General features: G+C 40.7%; 1 protein-coding gene across 2 annotated transcripts; it reads right to left on the reverse strand.

Annotated features, from left to right (window-relative positions):
- Positions 1-1492: 1492 nt before the first annotated feature.
- Positions 1493-13683, reverse strand: LOC307133629 (uncharacterized protein). 2 transcript variants are annotated; one of them, XM_079828770.1, is made up of 8 exons: positions 13565-13683; positions 4303-4511; positions 4150-4207; positions 3907-4022; positions 3530-3756; positions 2634-2793; positions 2156-2266; positions 1493-1787 (listed from the first exon to the last, which is right to left on the reverse strand). In XM_079828770.1, the coding sequence occupies exons 2-7, from the start codon at positions 4502-4504 to the stop codon at positions 2253-2255; spliced, it is 777 nt and encodes a 258-aa protein (XP_079684896.1). In that variant the 5' UTR covers positions 4505-4511; positions 13565-13683; the 3' UTR covers positions 1493-1787; positions 2156-2252. The 2 variants fall into 2 exon arrangements, with proteins under 2 accessions (XP_079684896.1, XP_079684895.1); XM_079828769.1 differs by lacking the exon at positions 13565-13683 and having other exon boundaries at positions 4303-4875.
- Between the last annotated feature and the right edge of the window lie 4644 nt (positions 13684-18327).

Below are 18327 nucleotides of genomic sequence, written 5' to 3' on the forward strand. Positions count from 1 at the left end.
GTGTAGCTTTAAGCACAAATAGCTAGGCTACTCCTCTCATAAATTACACTTTATGTCAAATATTATGTAAAAAACTGACACTTGTAGTTGAGTTCATAGAGCAGGAGCTAGTGATACAAATTTAAAAAAGTGTATTGAAGCTAGAAGAAATACATGAATGCACACAGTATACATTATAGACTAAACACATTTCAAATACATTAACAAATGTAATTTTGGACATTTTTTTCCATGTGCTTTAGTATGTCAATATAAAAATAAGTGTACTTTATAAAATATAAATAACAGTAATTATTTTAAATATGTTTAAGTAAAATATAGGTAGACATTATTACGAGGTGCATTTTTAAAAAAGTGCACTTAAGTGTGTTTATAAATATTGTCATGAAAGTGTACTTTTTAAAGTAAAAATTAATGACATATTACAAAGTGCACTTATTAAAAGTGCACTTAAGTGTGTTTATAAATATTGTCATGAAAGTGCACTTTTTAAGTAAAAATTATTACATATTATTACAAAGTGCACTTATTAAAAGTGCACTTAAGTGTGTTTATAAATATTTCCATGAAAGTGTACTTTCCTTAAGTAAAAATTAATTAGATATTATTACAAAATGCACTTATTAAAAGTGCACTTAAGTGTGTTTATAAATATTGTCATGAAAGTATACTTTCCTTAAGTAAAAATGAATTAGATATTATTACAAAGTGCACTTATTAAAAGTGCACTTAAGTGTGTTTATAAATATTGTCATGAAAGTATACTTTCCGTAAGTAAAAATGAATTAGATATTATTACAAAGTGCACTTATTAAAAGTGCACTTAAGTATGTTTATAAATATTGTCATGAAAGTATACTTTTCTTAAGTAAAAATTAATTAGATATTATTACAAAATGCACTTATAAAAGTGCACTTAAGTATGTTTATAAATATTGTCATGAAAGTATACTTTTCTTAAGTAAAAATTAATTAGATATTATTACAAAATGCACTTATAAAAGTGCACTTAAGTGTGTTTATAAATATTGCCATGAAAGTATACTTTCCTTAAGTAAAAATTAATTAGATATTATTACAAAATGCACTTATTAAAAGTGCACTTAAGTGTGTTTATAAATATAGTCATGAAAGTATACTTTCCTTAAGTAAAAATTAATTATATATTATTACAAAATGCACTTATAAAAAGTGCACTTAAGTGTGTTTATAAATATTACCATGAAAGTATACTTTCCTTAAGTAAAAATTAATTAGATATTATTACAAAGTGCACTTATAAAAAGTGCACTTAAGTGTGTTTATAAATATTGCCATGAAAGTGTACTTTATTTAAGTAAAAATTAATTAGATATTATTACAAAGTGCATTTTAAAAAAGTGCACTTAAGTTATATCATATGATCTGCAAGTGCACTTTTTAAAAAGTATACTTTTAAGATTTTAAGTACACAAAAAGTACACTTTCAATACAATTAAGCACACTACTTTTTCACAAGGGTTGGTTTATTTTGAATGGAATCATCACATGGAATTTGACAAACATTGTAAAAGACAGAAATAGCCCAATAAAACCAAAGCTGTATACATTTCGGTATTTTGTTTAAATATTGAGGAAATCAAGTTTATGCAGTAATATGACAATCTTACAAATGTATTTATTTCAGGTGGATGAAAGCTGGGGGATTCATGATCAAAAACTTCCATCCAAAAAGTTCCAAGGTGTTCCCATCAGTGGCTGGTTGTCCATCAGTGTGGGAGTCACCTTATAGGTCTCAGGACCAATACCTGCAGGGAGAAGTATTTACACGAGATATAAAGTTGGTTTCTATAGTTAGGCTTTGACTAAAAGAAGACCATGAGAAGATCAGCATAACGTGTATTTCTCAAGTAACTAATTCACATTTTCCCAGTAATTTTATTTGTTTAAAACATCCTTTTGGGAAAAAAGTTGTATTAGATGGTTTTAAATGGCTAAACATTGAGCCGATTTCATAGAAGCATCCGAATTAAGCAACATTGCATGATTTATTTTTAAATGGAAGTGAACTTAACATCAAATAACAACAAATTCCTGGAAGAATATCATCTGTATTTATATATATATTTTTTTTAAATAGTCCCATGAGTGAATTGAAATACTATCTATCACTCACCTCCTTGTTCTCTTGGTCTCTTCCGAACGAGTCGATCAGATGTGTAACTCAGATATTTTTTAATTTCAGTTTCACAGTCGGCCCTGATTACTTTTTTTTAAAATGCAGCCTCTGAAAAAGGAAACTTGATAAAATTATTGGAAATGGACAAGCATTTGGGTATCTATCTTATCTTTATTGTATCTAGTCTTTTAGATTATATACAGTTTATTTATCAATTAGGGAAAACAATTGCCAAAATTGCTAATAAAATTGCTGTTTCCATTTTTTTTTTTTTAACTGTTTATTTTGATTATTTTGTCCATATTGCACATGCCTTTATGCTCTTGGGGACAAATGAGAAATGGTTGAAATTGAGGTTTGTAAATATGTTTTAAGCTTATTCCGTTTATTTTTTTATTTGAAAGTAAAGACAAATGCAGACAAAATTTAAATAAAAACAAACATTTAGCAAGTGTTCATGCAGAAGTGAGTTTACCTCTGATTACATCTGTTAAATTGAGCTGAGAGAAGGGCCTTTTATCTTTTCTCCCCAGCCAGTTGAACTCCTTTGCCAGATCATCTGTGAGGATTTGCTGCATAATATTCTTAATCACATCCTTGGGCCCAAAACCTCCAAACCCTGACAAATATTTTACCTGTGAAGAAAGTAGAGAGAATTGTATTAAGTTTTTATTTTTTAATAATAATTATTATTATTATTATTACAAATCACTGCAATATTTAATTCTAATTAGTCAATCATGGCATTGAATGGTCAAATATTTTGTATACTGACCACTTTACTGTTGCCTGCCCGTGCTATTGCTGTTAGAAGATTTAAGAATGTAAGATAATAAACATTTTGACTCCAATAAATATTTTATATCTTTCTCGTTATTTGGTAAATAGTCATGAAACAAGTGCATTGTACAGTCAGTCTTTGGGACATTTCCAGTAAGGTTTATTTTGTGATATTGACCAGCTTAGTGTACAGTATTCCTTGTCTGGCTATCACCAGACCAAGCTCAATTTGGATTGAGCATTGGTCTGGGGAGTCTGCTCTGTATTTTCTGCACAAGAGGCGAGCATTATTCAATTGACACTGTACGCAATCGATTAGTCCTTCAGCCAGTCAGACCACAAGATTCGTGATCAACAGGCAACGTCCCATCGCTTCTCTTTCCGTCATCGCGTTAAACCCGCCAATAGCGTGCAAGGTGGATAAGCCAGTCTGTGATTGGTTCCCACAAAAGTGTAACAGAAGCAGTAGAAATTAATGTACAGGTTTCCAGACTGAGTTGCAGGGCACAATCAAATTGCCGGCAGATCAGGCTGGTTTTTACCCAGTCTACAGTTTTCCTTTAAATTTTTATAAATGCTGCATTGACTCACATATTTTTTGCGTGATGCTGCAGTGGTGAGCTCTCTTTCAATCCTGTCCACATCTTCAAAGGTTCTTAGAGGCAGATTTAGGCTTGTTTTAACATCTTTAGTGAGCAAGCTGGTACTGCTGGGGGCTTCAGAAACCGTATTTTCTTCCAGTAGTTTCTTTAACATGGTAGAGTTTTCCTGAACTGTGCTCTTGATGTCTCTCAGCATATGGAGGAGATCATCCTTGTCTGTTGTGTAAAATGAGTTGTGCTGTAATTACAAAAACGAGAGAGAGAGAGAGAGAGAGAGAGAGAGAGAGAGAGAGAGAGAGAGAGAGAGAGAGAGAGAGAGAGAGAGAGAGAGAGAGAAACTGATTATGACAAAAGAATCTGACTCACCATCAGCTGACATTCTGGATGGTGTAGTAGGAAGTGGGTTTTTTGACATTCCTTGAGTGCTTTCAGGTCTTTGTCTTTTTAGTATTTCAGGGAATCCAGTGGCAAATAGTAAAGATCTTTATTTGAAAATAAACAATATTTTAACAAAATGGTACAAATGAATTGTTTGACCATTTAGTAGGTGAAATTTCCTTTTTTTTTAAAAATTGTTTTTGGAACAAAGTGTAATTATCTGTTACTTACCGTTCTTTCTGTTCTGTAATTTCTTTTTGCCCCCCAAAAAGTGCTTTATCAATAGAGTCTGCAATAAGATCAATATTTTATTATATTATTTGAGAACTTAATAAAAATAATAAAAATTGAAAAATATATATATTTTAAAATAGTGATCATTACCATATTCTTTGTGAAAGCTAATATTTAATTTCTCCCATGGTTTCCCTAAAGTTTCAGGTTTACATTTTTTCTGAACTGCTTCCATGCACTTCTCTTGTGATTTGAATGGGGGCCAGTAACTTTGTTTCTTGTCTGTGCTCAACCAGCTAGATGGAACCACCATCACCTCATCTGAGTCTTGCAAGGTAACAACTGCGTACATGGTCAATCTAGTGAAGGGGGAAAGAATTATGTTTAGCTCTGATTGAAAAATAAATATGGTTAATTTGATAGTAAAAAAGTTAACCAAACAAATAATTTTAAAGTCATGGGATGGATGAAATTCTGACAAAATACCCAGAAAAAAAAAACAATTCACAGGTTTTTTTTCTTCCATTGGTTGGGCTACTTCAATTGCACAAATTAGGGCACAGGCAAAATCGCACTGAATGCAAAACATGTACTGTATATTATTAATAACAAATCAGCAAATGAGATCTTGGTCATCTTCATGATCCTCACCTTCCATCTCCCTCAGTCAAAAGGTATTTTTCCTCATTAATAATTGACTGAAAATCTCTCTCTTCACACACTCTCCTCTCTGTATTGCTTTTGTCCATTTTAGACCAACTGTCTTCTGATTCTTCCTCTGTGTTATGCACAAGTATTTCCTCCTTCCTTTTATTCAATTCCTCATCCTTGGACTAATTTCCCAAGCACTTTAATTTTTTACCACTAACGCTTCCTTTGGATAATTCTATAATGTAATAAACTTAATTATCTCTGTTCCTCACAGCAGCTATTACTTCCCCAAGATCCTCAGGTTGGAATGCAAAGTATCACGCTTTCTTTGAAAACCAGAATATCATTGTGTTTTAAATGCCCAGCTAATGCGGAGGCAAAGTATTTCAGAGCCAGTGTAATGAGAACTGGTCAAAGGGCAGCCCTGATCCAGCAGTTTGTCTCTCTCAATTGAAACATCTACAGATTCAGTATCAACTTCTGGTGCATCTCTGAGAAGGTTTTTCACAATGAGGAAATCTTGATACAGAGTCGGGTTTGACCGTTTTTGCTCTTCTATTTTATGCTTAATACAAGATAACCTTATCTCAGTGCAGAAGGTTTTGGAAGTGATCATGACAGTAGCTGATGGTACACAACCCTTTTTTGGTACACAACCCTTTGTCTGAGACTCCAAGAAATCATAGTCGTTTTGTCAGAATAGTTGCAATGATGAGTGTCAGGGTTCTCCTCTGACAGCTCTGTATGTTTTGTCTTTGTTTAATGTGTCTTTGTTTGTGTTGTGCATGAACACATGGCTTTGTCTTGGTTTGTGTTTGCCATGTGCTCCCTGTGTCCTGCCTCCTTGTTTCCTGTTACCACGCCCCCTTGTTTAGTCCTTGTCTAGTCCTCATTGATTCACTGATTGTGTGCTCACCTGTTCCTTGTCTGAGTGTGCTCACCCTTTTCCTCATGTTTTCTGCTCCTTGTTTGTCTGAGTGTGTTCACCTGTTCCTCATGTTCTCTGCTCCTTGTTTGTCTGAGTGTGTTCACCTGTTCCTCTTGTTCTCTGCTCCCTTTATAAGGTGTGTTCTTTCCCTCATGTGGTTGCTGGTTCACTATACGTTATACCTACGTGTGTTATACTAGTAGTGCTAAGTGTTTGTGCTGCCTTTTGGTCTTGTCTCCTCTTGTTTTCTGTCTCTAATTCCTGTCCTGCAAGTAGAGCTTCCCTGGCAGCTTGCTCTCCTTGCCTAGCTGAAAGCTTGGTGAGTTTCCTGATATGACCTGACTGCATTACCCTAGGAATCCTGCCTGGTCATCGCTGGTATCCTCTGGTCTCATGCTGCTCTGTCAGAACTGCTCTCCCGTCTACCACCTTCTGGAGCGAGTTATTGTGGCTGCTCTTCCTGCCTGTGATTGTGCTCCTAACCCGCCTACTGTTTGGACTGTTCACTTCCTCACCATTTCTTGTTTTGTCTGCTGTTTGTCAATAAACCCCTGATCACTCATTCCTGCATTTGAGTCCTCTCTCATAGAATCGTGACAGAACGAACCAGCCAACATTGGACTCAGCAGAATGAGTATCAGAATCCTGCCACCTGCTAACATCCAGGAGAGAGTGGCCCGTCATCGAGGTTTGACTGCTCTTCGCCAGGAGGGCTTGGATGAGGGGGGTTTTGCCCAGTTTTTCTGGACCATGGCCGTGGGGCTAGATTATAATGATGCTGCTCTCAAGGACATCTTTAACAACTGCTTAGATGATCCCCTGCCAGCATGGGAGATGGATTCTCTCAGGAGTCTGGATTTCTGGGGGTTTTCCAGGTACCTTAGTCATCGCAGTCATGGAGGTTTGCCTAGTCGACCAGAATCTGCTTGCAGAAAACACCCAGCCCTTCATCACCTGTCACGTCATGTTCATGATCCTCACCTGGCTTCTACCAAGAAACTAAGGTCCAGAGAGCGAAGGGTGGTCCAGTCCATCACACCTACCCCAGAGTCAGCTGAGACTGCTCAGGCTACCCCTGAGTCAGTCACGCCAACAGCTATCTTCTCCCAGGCTACCAGGTCAGTTGCAGTCACTAAATCCAAGTCAATTTCTGCCATTCTTGAACCAGACCTGTCCACCTCTATTATTCAAACACCAGTCAAGTCAACCGCAGTCATGTGTCAGACAATTAAGTCAGTTCCAGCCACTTCAGAGTCTCCAAGATCAACTTCTGGTTTTCCGGTGTCTGCCAAGATCATTCCTGAGCCAGGCAAGTCAATTGTTGTCCCTCAGTCAATCAAGTCTGTTTCCTTTACTTCAGAGTCTGCCAGATCTGTTTCAGTCACTACTGAGTCGACGAAAGTCACTGCTATTCTGCCTGGGTGGGCCGAGTTAGCTGCAGATACTACTGAGGCAGTTAAGCACACCGGGTCAACCCGTCGAAAGCGCAAGAAGAGGGCCCGTGCAAAGCAGTCTACTATCCTCCATCCTCAAGCTCCAAGTCCAGTGGATACGGAGGTATCAAGTCCTGTGAAGTCATTTAAGCCTTTTACTAGTCATGTCATGCCCTCAGAGACAGTTTATGCCAGTCCAGTCACGGTCACAGAGACCGTCCCTAAGCTGCCCATTATCAGTGCTGTGGAGGCTTTCTCTAAATGTCTTGAAAGTCTTCTCAAGTCCACAGAGATTTCAGTCAAACCTGTCATGGCTACAGAGTGGAATTTTCCCGAGAGGGCAGTCCCCGAGCCCGCTCCGGAGAGCGCAGTCACAGAGCTCGTTCCCGCTCCGGAGAGCGCAGTCACAGAGCTCGTTCCCGCTCCGGAGAGCGCAGTCACAGAGCTCGTTCCCGCTCCGGAGAGCGCAGTCACAGAGCTCGTTCCCGCTCCGGAGAGCGCAGTCACAGAGCTCGTTCCCGCTCCGGAGAGCGCAGTCACAGAGCTCGTTCCCGCTCCGGAGAGCGCAGTCACAGAGCTCGTTCCCGCTCCGGAGAGCGCAGTCACAGAGCTCGTTCCCGCTCCGGAGAGCGCAGTCACAGAGCTCGTTCCCGCTCCGGAGAGCGCAGTCACAGAGCTCGTTCCCGCTCCGGAGAGCGCAGTCACAGAGCTCGTTCCCGCTCCGGAGAGCGCAGTCACAGAGCTCGTTCCCGCTCCGGAGAGCGCAGTCACAGAGCTCGTTCCCGCTCCGGAGAGCGCAGTCACAGAGCTCGTTCCCGCTCCGGAGAGCGCAGTCACAGAGCTCGTTCCCGCTCCGGAGAGCGCAGTCACAGAGCTCGTTCCCGCTCCGGAGAGCGCAGTCACAGAGCTCGTTCCCGCTCCGGAGAGCGCAGTCACAGAGCTCGTTCCCGCTCCGGAGAGCGCAGTCACAGAGCTCGTTCCCGCTCCGGAGAGCGCAGTCACAGAGCTCGTTCCCGCTCCGGAGAGCGCAGTCACAGAGCTCGTTCCCGCTCCGGAGAGCGCAGTCACAGTGATGGCTTCTTCTGTCCCCAATCCTGAGAGTACTTGGTCTCCCATTTCAGGGCCTGTCAGTGCAGCCCATGAGGGCACTCCCGAGTCAAGTCCTGTGTCTGTCCCAGAGACTGTTTCTAGAGTCTTCTCCCATTCTGTCATTTCCCCCAAGTCTACCAAGCCCAGTTGGAAGTCCAGACCAGTTAGGCCGTTCCCTGTATCTAAGGATCTCCCCAGTCAAGTTCCCATCCCTCCCTTCCCACCCTCCATGTTTTCTGGTTATGGTTTCCCTAAGCTAGCACCTTTCAATGCTGCCATGAACATTTTGCCAGGTTCGGTACCCACCTGCCCCTTCCCTCCCTCTGTGTTCCCTGGCCAGTTTGGGACTTCCATGTTTATGCCCTTCCCGCCCCCCCAGTTGGTGTCACCGGGGATTTCTTTGCCTGGTTTGGACGCCTGGAGGCGTCCATTGGACAGGGGGTACTGTCAGGGTTCTCCTCTGACAGCTCTGTATGTTTTGTCTTTGTTTAATGTGTCTTTGTTTGTGTTGTGCATGAACACATGGCTTTGTCTTGGTTTGTGTTTGCCATGTGCTCCCTGTGTCCTGCCTCCTTGTTTCCTGTTACCACGCCCCCTTGTTTAGTCCTTGTCTAGTCCTCATTGATTCACTGATTGTGTGCTCACCTGTTCCTTGTCTGAGTGTGCTCACCCTTTTCCTCATGTTTTCTGCTCCTTGTTTGTCTGAGTGTGTTCACCTGTTCCTCATGTTCTCTGCTCCTTGTTTGTCTGAGTGTGTTCACCTGTTCCTCTTGTTCTCTGCTCCCTTTATAAGGTGTGTTCTTTCCCTCATGTGGTTGCTGGTTCACTATACGTTATACCTACGTGTGTTATACTAGTAGTGCTAAGTGTTTGTGCTGCCTTTTGGTCTTGTCTCCTCTTGTTTTCTGTCTCTAATTCCTGTCCTGCAAGTAGAGCTTCCCTGGCAGCTTGCTGTCCTTGCCTAGCTGAAAGCTTGGTGAGTTTCCTGATATGACCTGACTGCATTACCCTAGGAATCCTGCCTGGTCATCGCTGGTATCCTCTGGTCTCATGCTGCTCTGTCAGAACTGCTCTCCCGTCTACCACCTTCTGGAGCGAGTTATTGTGGCTGCTCTTCCTGCCTGTGATTGTGCTCCTAACCCGCCTACTGTTTGGACTGTTCACTTCCTCACCATTTCTTGTTTTGTCTGCTGTTTGTCAATAAACCCCTGATCACTCATTCCTGCATTTGAGTCCTCTCTCATAGAATCGTGACAGATGAGGTAGTCAACATTAAAAAAATGTTGATTATCGTCATGTGGACTTTTCACAGTCTCATTAAAGTGTTTCTCAGAGCAGTTAAATGAACCACTGTGGATTCTGTCATAGAGTGTCTTTATGTATGGAATGAGATGCTTGATGTTCTCTTTATAGAAGGAAACTGGGATGCCGTCTGGTCTCGGGGTGTCTGACACTTGAAGAGAATGTACAGCTGACAGAATATCAACCTCACTGACTGCATGTGAGGTTTCTTCACCCAGTGATGAACCTGTCTCATCTGTCAAAAGATCCTGTTTTAGATTCAGCCATTGGTCAACTCAATGTATCTGGGGATCTTTCTGAAAAAGGGTTGTGGAAACATTGTTGATTTCCAAGTACACAGGACGATGGTCACGTGTCTTTGAGTCTCTGATTTCTCAACTTTTGACTCGCCACATACACTCTTCTGGAACGAAGAAGTAATCCAGCCTGGACGCAACTTGGAACTTATAATCAACTATCATTTGATTAATTTGGAACTTATAAGCAACTTATAATCTTGCTTTACAGGGTTCCTTCTTCTCCAGATGTCTATTAGCTGAAGAGATTTCATGAACTTATTCACACAACGGCGCAGATTTCTGTGGATTGTGCTGTCTTTCACCTCTTTTGAATGGTTTTTGTCGATAAATGGATTGAGAACCGTGTTGAAATCTCCACCAATCACCAAGAGTCCTGTGGTCATTGCCTGTAGGTACCTTGAAAGTTTATCAAGGGTTTCTGTGTCTGTTTCATGGTTATAAACACTAACCAGAGTGTACAGCTGACCTTCCAGTTTACATTTCAACACAATATAAGCTCCACAGCTATCTTTTTCATCACTTATACATTCAAAATCTAGACTTGTCCTGACTAGTATGGCTGATCCCCTTTGGCAGGTAAACTTTGTGTAGAAAACATGCCACTCATTTTTTAGACCTTCTATAATATGTTAATCTCCCTCTTTAATATGCGTCTCTTGAAAGAAAACAATGTCCGCATTTTGTAGTTTTTGAAATTTCTTATCTCTGTTTCGTTTAAGTCCATTAACATTCCAGATCATAAAATGAATTGTCTGTGTAGCCATCGACAGATCTGCTCTCTTCTCTCGCAAGTCCCTGTCAAAACAAAAAGTGATGGAGGGTAGGGTTGATTGATTGATTGATTGACTGTTTGTTTGATTGATTGATTGATTGATTGATTGATTGATTGATTGATTGATTCATTCATTCATTCATTCATTCATTCATTCATTCATTCATTCATTCATTCATTCATTCATTCATTCTATATTCTGAGAGAATTACTGAGTTTTAAACATGCTGGTGTCGTTCAAAGATATTGCTTTCCTATTGTTATATCCTTTGTCTTTCATTTTTTCTTCGGGTTGGCAACAGTGCGTTGCCAAAACACACTGTGCACATACATATATACCACAACCTGTAAAGATGATGTTGCGGTGAACTGTTTAGTGAAAGCAGTTCGAGGGGAGACGCACATTGTTGTGTGTAACTGCCAAATATGAAGACAGTTAAAAATTAAATGTCTAGAAAGTAGAAATCTGATAAAATGTCCAATGAACAGTTGGGGAAAGTTACTTTGAAAAGTAATGCATTACAATATTGCGTTACTCCCTTAAAATGTAATTATTTGCGTTACTTTTTCTTACCTGGGCTTGTTTTTGTTGTTTTTTTATAACAAAAAAAGTTATATTTTTGTGCAAAAGTAAAGACCTCTTCATACCAAAATTGAAATAATAAGCCCCAGGCTGAGGTAAAAATTAACAGTAGAGGGCGCAGCTCTGCTGTGCTGCCATTCTGGATAATGGTAATAGGATGCAGGAGAAAAAAGTTTTACCAAAAAAACCAAACAATCTAGTAATTTTCATCATTAAAGGTCAGCAGCAAGACATATAAAGGTAGATTAAATGCATAAAAATAGTTGTTTTATTTAACATTTAATTATTGGAGGTTTGCATTTGACTGCTTTTATTGATTTTGAGGAGTACAGAATCATTAATAAATAAATGCTCACATTTAGTCTAGAACTACAATAACAATCATGTTTACACACAACACCTCTGCACTTATTTTTCTCAACATGGGGGCAGGAGAGCTGTCAGTCAAATTAATGTGAAAAAGTAACTCAGATATTTTGTTGTCAATTTGAAAAGTTATGTGTTACTTTACTAGTTACTTGGAAAAAGTAATTTTATTACGTAACTCAAGTTACTTGTAATGCGTACATTACTCCCAACACTGCCAGTGAAGAATGAACAATTGACGCAAATAATGTAACAGATAAAGCAAGCAGGAAATATCTTAACGCAAGTAGAATGTATGTAAATGTAGAGATAATGTGTGTCAATAGTGATTATAAAAGAGGCCCTTTAGAGCTCTCAGGGTACATTTACATTTAAATGTAAATGTAAATGTAATGTACATTTAAATTTAAATGTAAGGGTAAGAAGATCGTTTGGAGAGAGAGAGCATACATGCAAGCAGAAGCCACAATACTACATCCTCAGATTACAGCTCACAAATAAAATTATATTTATTATTTATGTTGTGTTTTTAGTGTATTTTATGGCCATTGTCCCACAGCAAACAAAATAAATATTACATGATGAAATGGGTAAACAATTAGAGAAATGTTCAGAAACAAAGGTAGTCCAAGGCACTCGATGGGTGTGTTGAAAAAGTTAAAAAGCCTTTATTTTTTCATGGCTTAAACATTTAAAATTGGTGACAGGTACACTTACGCATTGCGGCTTTACATGCCTTTGTCAGGGTGTGTATCATACTCACCCTGACGTGACGTTTCCTTTCAGCTGTTTTGCCAGCAACAGAAACTCAGCACACTTATGTAGAAATGAAAGTAAAAATGTAGTCCCAGAGGACTACTAAGAACTACTATATACAGGTTCATAATTAATATTAATAATGTATAGTATATAATTAATTATAATGTGAATGTAATGGTAACCCACTAGTAATAACTTGTGTTACTACATCATTCTAAAGGAATCATTATTTTTTGAGATCAGTATTCTGAAGTGAAAAACATAACTCTATAGTAATTATGGAAATCATTGTAAACTTTGGAGGTTTTCTTAAGGTTTTGGATAGTAATACTTACGTTATTACTAGTTATTACATTTAAAATTGGTGACAGGTACACCTACGCGTTGCGGCTTTACATGCCTTCGTCAGGGTGTGTATGATACACACCCTGATGAAGGCATGTAAAGCCGCAACGCGTAGGTGTACCTGTCACCAATTTTAAATGTTTAAGCCATGAAAAAATAAAGGCTTTTTATCTTTTTCAACACACCCATCGAGTGCCTTGGACTACCTTTGTTTCTGAACTTTGATGAAATTTTGTATGGTTATATAAGGGGTGGGAAAATAACAAGCTTTTGCTTCATCCCGCTCCTTTTCGAACACATGTTATTTTATTTTTGATATTGCGTCTATTTGGTAACACAAATGTTGTATGTTTTACTTTATTTTTATTATTTTATTGGTTGTTGTTCGAAATAAAATAAAGAAAGAAAGAAAGAAACTCAATTATCCCACACAACCAAAGAGCACCGAGATTTTACACTCCGTGCAGCACTTCTTGCATTCCTTGCTTTGATGAATTAGAGAAATGTTATTTGTTTTTAGACAGACAAAATTTTATATGTTGTCAATACGTCATTATCATATGTTTAGTGTCTGTTGAAACATTACTAAATAAGTGTCTGCCCAAATATAAAAGTAATTATGTGTGATAGAACCACACTTTATGTAAAATGTATAATAATAATAATAATAATAAAATGCAACACTTCAGTTGTTTTTTTAATGTTATAGACCTTTTAATAATGTTTTTTTTTAATGAATGCCTTTTTTGCTTTGTCAAATGTTTGTTGGATAAATTAAACAACAATACTATTATGTATTTTATTATTATTACTATTATGATTGTTAAACAATTTTTTTTATTTTAGTCAACTTCATGCATCATCATAATTTGAAGGTAAAGTTACCTTTTATCTCCAGATAAAGTCTGTGGGAAAGGAGACTGTCGTCGATTCCGCTGTCAAGTTGAGCAGATTCGATGCACTTGAGCTCTTTGATCATTGCTTCCTGATACATCAGCGTTTCCTGAACCTGCCACATTTTTACTTTCATTTCTACATAAGTGTGCTGAGTTTCTGTTTCTGGCAAAACAGCTGAAAGGAAACGTCACGTTATGTTTACATTATGTATGTTTCCAGAGCTCCTCACAATGTTGTTCTGCATTGTGATAAAAAAATTAACATTTGAGCATGAAACATTTCTATTTGGAAAATTTGGATTACAGTGCACAAATAAAATTATCATTATTCATGATCAGTGTATGCTGTGTTTTAGTGTGTTTTATAGTCATTGTCCCACAACAAACAACATAAAGGTAACACTCTAGAATATTGTTCCATCATCAATGAATAACTACACAGGAACAAGTGAATAATGCAGTGTTAAAGGGGTGATGAACTGAGAAATCAACTTTTCCTTGAGCTTTTGATACATAAAAGGTTATGGTAATATAAGAATATCCTGTAAGTTTCAGAGCTGAAAACTTCCTTGTTAGTCAAAGAAAAGCTTTTATTGACACCTGGCCCAGAAAACGAGAGCTCTCAGAAAATGCAGATCTCTTACGTAATAGGACCTAGACGGCATCTACAGATAAATATGCTTCTGTAGCCCTGCCCACCGACTCGTGAGCTAAGGATCGCTACCAAGCTATAAACATGGCGTTGCAGTCCTTGCATAAGCTTCCTTCTGAACCAGGGGCGGAGCCAGACGATTTAAACATTCAGGGCTTAGCCCAAACCTAGGGGGGTCCGAGGGCATACTCCCCCGGGGAGATTTTTTTCCCATTTACATCAGCTAAATGCACTATTTTTCAGGCTGTTTGAGATAATAGATTATAGTTCAGTATAAGTCTGCAAAAGTTGGTGCTTGTAGGTGCTACTGAAGTGGATATATCTGACTCTGAGTGTGAGGAAAAAACTCATTTTGAGAAAACGGCCTTTAAAGTTTTACACTGTATAACTGCATACATTTCTATAAAACCCCGAACCTACAAACAAAATATATATATTCAGTTAATTAATATCAGTAGTGTATAATATTTAAAACACGTGGAAATTGATAAATGAATAAATTATTAATAGCAATAGCTATTAGAGAACTACCTTAAGAGAACTACCTTAACAAACACACATAACACCAGTCACACACACTGCAGACGAACTGTCCCTGTTTGTTGTATATGTCCATCTATAACTATAACTAACGGGGTTTCGTCGTCTAATCTGTTGTTGTTTACTTTTCTTTTTATTAGCTCTTGCTACTTGATCTTTTCTGTGAACGTTTATGTGCTGATTTCGGTGTTGACTGCACTTTTCTATCAGGCGGAGAATAAAACACAAGCAAGTTTGCAGCGCGTAGTGAGAAATTCACATCGACCAATCAGATGTGGTTTTCGGCTGCAAACTTTCGCGGTTGGTTAGTTCTACAAAGGAAATGCCCATATTTGGATGAGCCAGCGCTGTGTGTGAGACTGAGAGCTTTATAATGATACCAGGCATGACATGTTTCTGTGAATGGAGACGGCACGAGAGATCGCGCTTGAATAACGTTTGATGATCTCGGGTAGAAATCTAAAGGCGCACGGTGACAAAATATAATGAAATAACCACCTTAATGTGTAATGTTGACATTTTTTTTATTTTGACATGAAAGCTTATATGTTAAGGGAGCAAACTGGCCCAAAATCTCAAAATTGACTATGTTTTCACCTGTCGTGTCTCGCCTTAATAAGCAACACCTAACGTTAACTCGCTAGCTAGCCAACAATACAGTCATGTAACTCAAGTGTTACAACAGCGGATTCACAAACCTGTAACACTTGTCTGCGGTTCGTCTGACGCTGAATCTCTCTCTGGCCGGTGAGGTTTAGTGTTCCTTTAAAAAAAATGTGTTATGTCCATGTTAGCCGGTTAACTGCGACGCCGGTGAAATACAAAAGCCCGCCAACCCCTGATGACACCGACGAAGAAGATGTATATTCTTCTTCGTTAGTTTTTTTTGGCAGTTGGCATTGAGAATGAGATGTCGTCACGACACAGCGCCCCGCCCCCCTTCCGCCATTTTGGGGGTCTGCCCGCCAGGTAATGGATTCGGACAGAGACTGGAGAAGAGATATTCTGATGATTACTATGTACATAGTTCCCTTACGAGAGTACTCTCGTATTGCGTTTTGCTAAAACGCTATGGGGGAATTCCTTTCCTCGAGATATTGAAGCAAATTTTTATCCAAAAATACCATGTACACGCAGTGCAGCTGCACAACTCTCAGCAGGAAGCAGCTGCGTGCTGATTGGCTGTGCCGCTGCAACTGCAGCAACCTATGGCGAGACTGTGGGGCGGGACGGACCAATCAGGTCCTTCTAAACTCCCGCCACAAGGGGCAACAGAATTTGCATAGCCAAGGGTATATAAGACCCCGTCTCGCAAGGTTAGTCAGATTAATTCTTCTTCAGCGTGTTTACGCCGCGAACAGAGAACATTGGTCTTCCGCCGCTTCAAATAAAAGCCACGGATATACAGAGCGCTCCTCTTCTCTCGTTCCGTCGCACTGAGAAGCGCCGCGGACGGAGAATGTGATATCCACGCCGCTCTATGGCGCCGCAGACATACGGAGCTCTCCCTTTCTCTCGTTCCGTCGCGCTGAGAAGCGCCGCGGACGGAGAATGTTATCCCCGCCGCGCTGATGACGCCGCGGACATACAGAGCTCTTCGCTCGCCTTCCTCTCTCATCTCCGCCGCTCTAAAATGGCCGTGGACAGAGAACGTTATATCCCCGCTGCGGACATACGGAGCTCTCCCCTTCTCTCATTCCGTCGCGCTGAAACGCGCCGCGGACAGAGAATGTTATGTCCTCGCCGCGCTGATGACGCCGCGGACATACGGAGCTCTTCACGCGCCTTCCTCTCTCTCCTCCACCGCTCTAAATGCGCCGCGGACAGAGAACGTTATCTCCGCCGTGCTAATGGCGCCGCGGACATACGGGCTCTTCACTCGCCTTCTCTTACTTCCGCCGCCCTGAAAAGGGCCGCAGACAGAGAATGTTATACTGCCGCCACGCGGATAGCGCCGCGGACAGAAGATGTGCACTTCTGCACACGAGTGAACTCAACATAAGCTCTCCTCACTCTTCCTTCTCTCTCACTCCGCCGCCCTGATATGCCGCGGGCAGAGAATCCTAGAGGAGCAAGCGAACTCAGGCTGCTGGATATACCGAGAACGCGCTTACTTCACAGCCGTTCTCGCTGCAGCGCGCGCTTGCTGCCAAAGGTAAACAGCCTTATATGGCAGCGCGCGCTCTCTGCACAGCGCGCGTTCGCTGACTAGAGCGCGTCATAACACGCGCTCTCCGTCTAGAGCATAACGATGTCATAAAATGGCTGCCTAGCTTGCGCCTTTTTTCCCTCAAATATCACTTCTCCCAGTCCCCCTATTCAAGCGGCTGGAGTGGTTCAACACTGTAGGTAATGTGTCAACTACATAGTGTGCACTCCTGCATAAGCACTGTTAATTCAGTGCCACAAAATCACTCAATAAACCTGATATTCTCCCAGTTCCCTTAGTTCAGGTGACTGGAGATGTAACATTGCAATAACTAGCCTGTGGCCAAACATGCTCAGTTGCACATTGACGCTGTTATGCGTTTACCTCTGTGAATTCGCTCGCTGGCTTGCGCCGCGAGTAGTCTAATGTAGTGGCTCCCATTATACAGTGCGTGCCACCACACATTATTTACAATGAATCAGAGCTTTTCTAGTGGCTAGCTAGACCCGCGCCTGCAGAGCACGCGCTATCCATTAGCCCTGCCGCTAACGTGCACGTGGACTAATCCGCAAGAATGCGTCCACTTTACAGTAACACTATCCAAACACAGTGTTACGAGTTCATCTGTAGGCAGGTGCCAACATCAAAGTTGTACCCCTACACTCAAGCACTTCCCTATGTTCCCCAGCTCCCTGCACTCAGGCGGCTGGAAACATTATTCCCACAATCGACGAGCCCGCAAACAAACGCGCTCGCCTGTACACATGCACCATTTCCCCGGCGACACAAATAAAGCGTTCGCCGCTATTCTGCGTTCTCCGGCCCCCTGTACTCAGGCGGCTGGGAACACTATTTCCACAGTTTATGAGCCCGTGAGCATCGTGCTCTTCTGTACACAAACACAATCCCCTTGGTAAGCGCCACTTCCACGGCGACCCAGTAAGGCGTGCGTCACCATTCAGTGCACGCCGCCTCTCACAGTGCTACTAGCACAATGCATCCGGGCTAACAGGTCCCTGTTACTCAGTGACCCGCCCCACAAATTAATTCAACCCTTGGCTTCGATAACAAGGTTACTCGCTACAGTTTGCTCACAGACCACCGTGCTTTCGCACTGTGGTAGAGACAGCGGTGAGAAGCGACATGAGTCACGTGCTTCGAACCGAAATATCAAACTGTTAAATAAAGGGAGCGGTGGAAACCGTGCACCCCTCACAGAGCGAGTCAGGCTTTTACAGTCGCTACTTCCTTGTGCCAAAAGAAGGGTGGTGGTCTCAGGCCATTCTAGATTTCAGACATCTGAACAAAGCCCTTATGAAGCGCCCGTTCAGAATGTTGAGAATGAAACAAATCCTCGCGCATATTCTCCCGGGAGATTGGGTTTTCACTGTGGATCTAAAGGATGCCTTTT

This window comes from Gobio gobio, assembly GCF_949357685.1.
Source record: "Gobio gobio genome assembly, chromosome: 11".
Lineage (NCBI taxonomy): Eukaryota > Metazoa > Chordata > Actinopteri > Cypriniformes > Gobionidae > Gobio > Gobio gobio.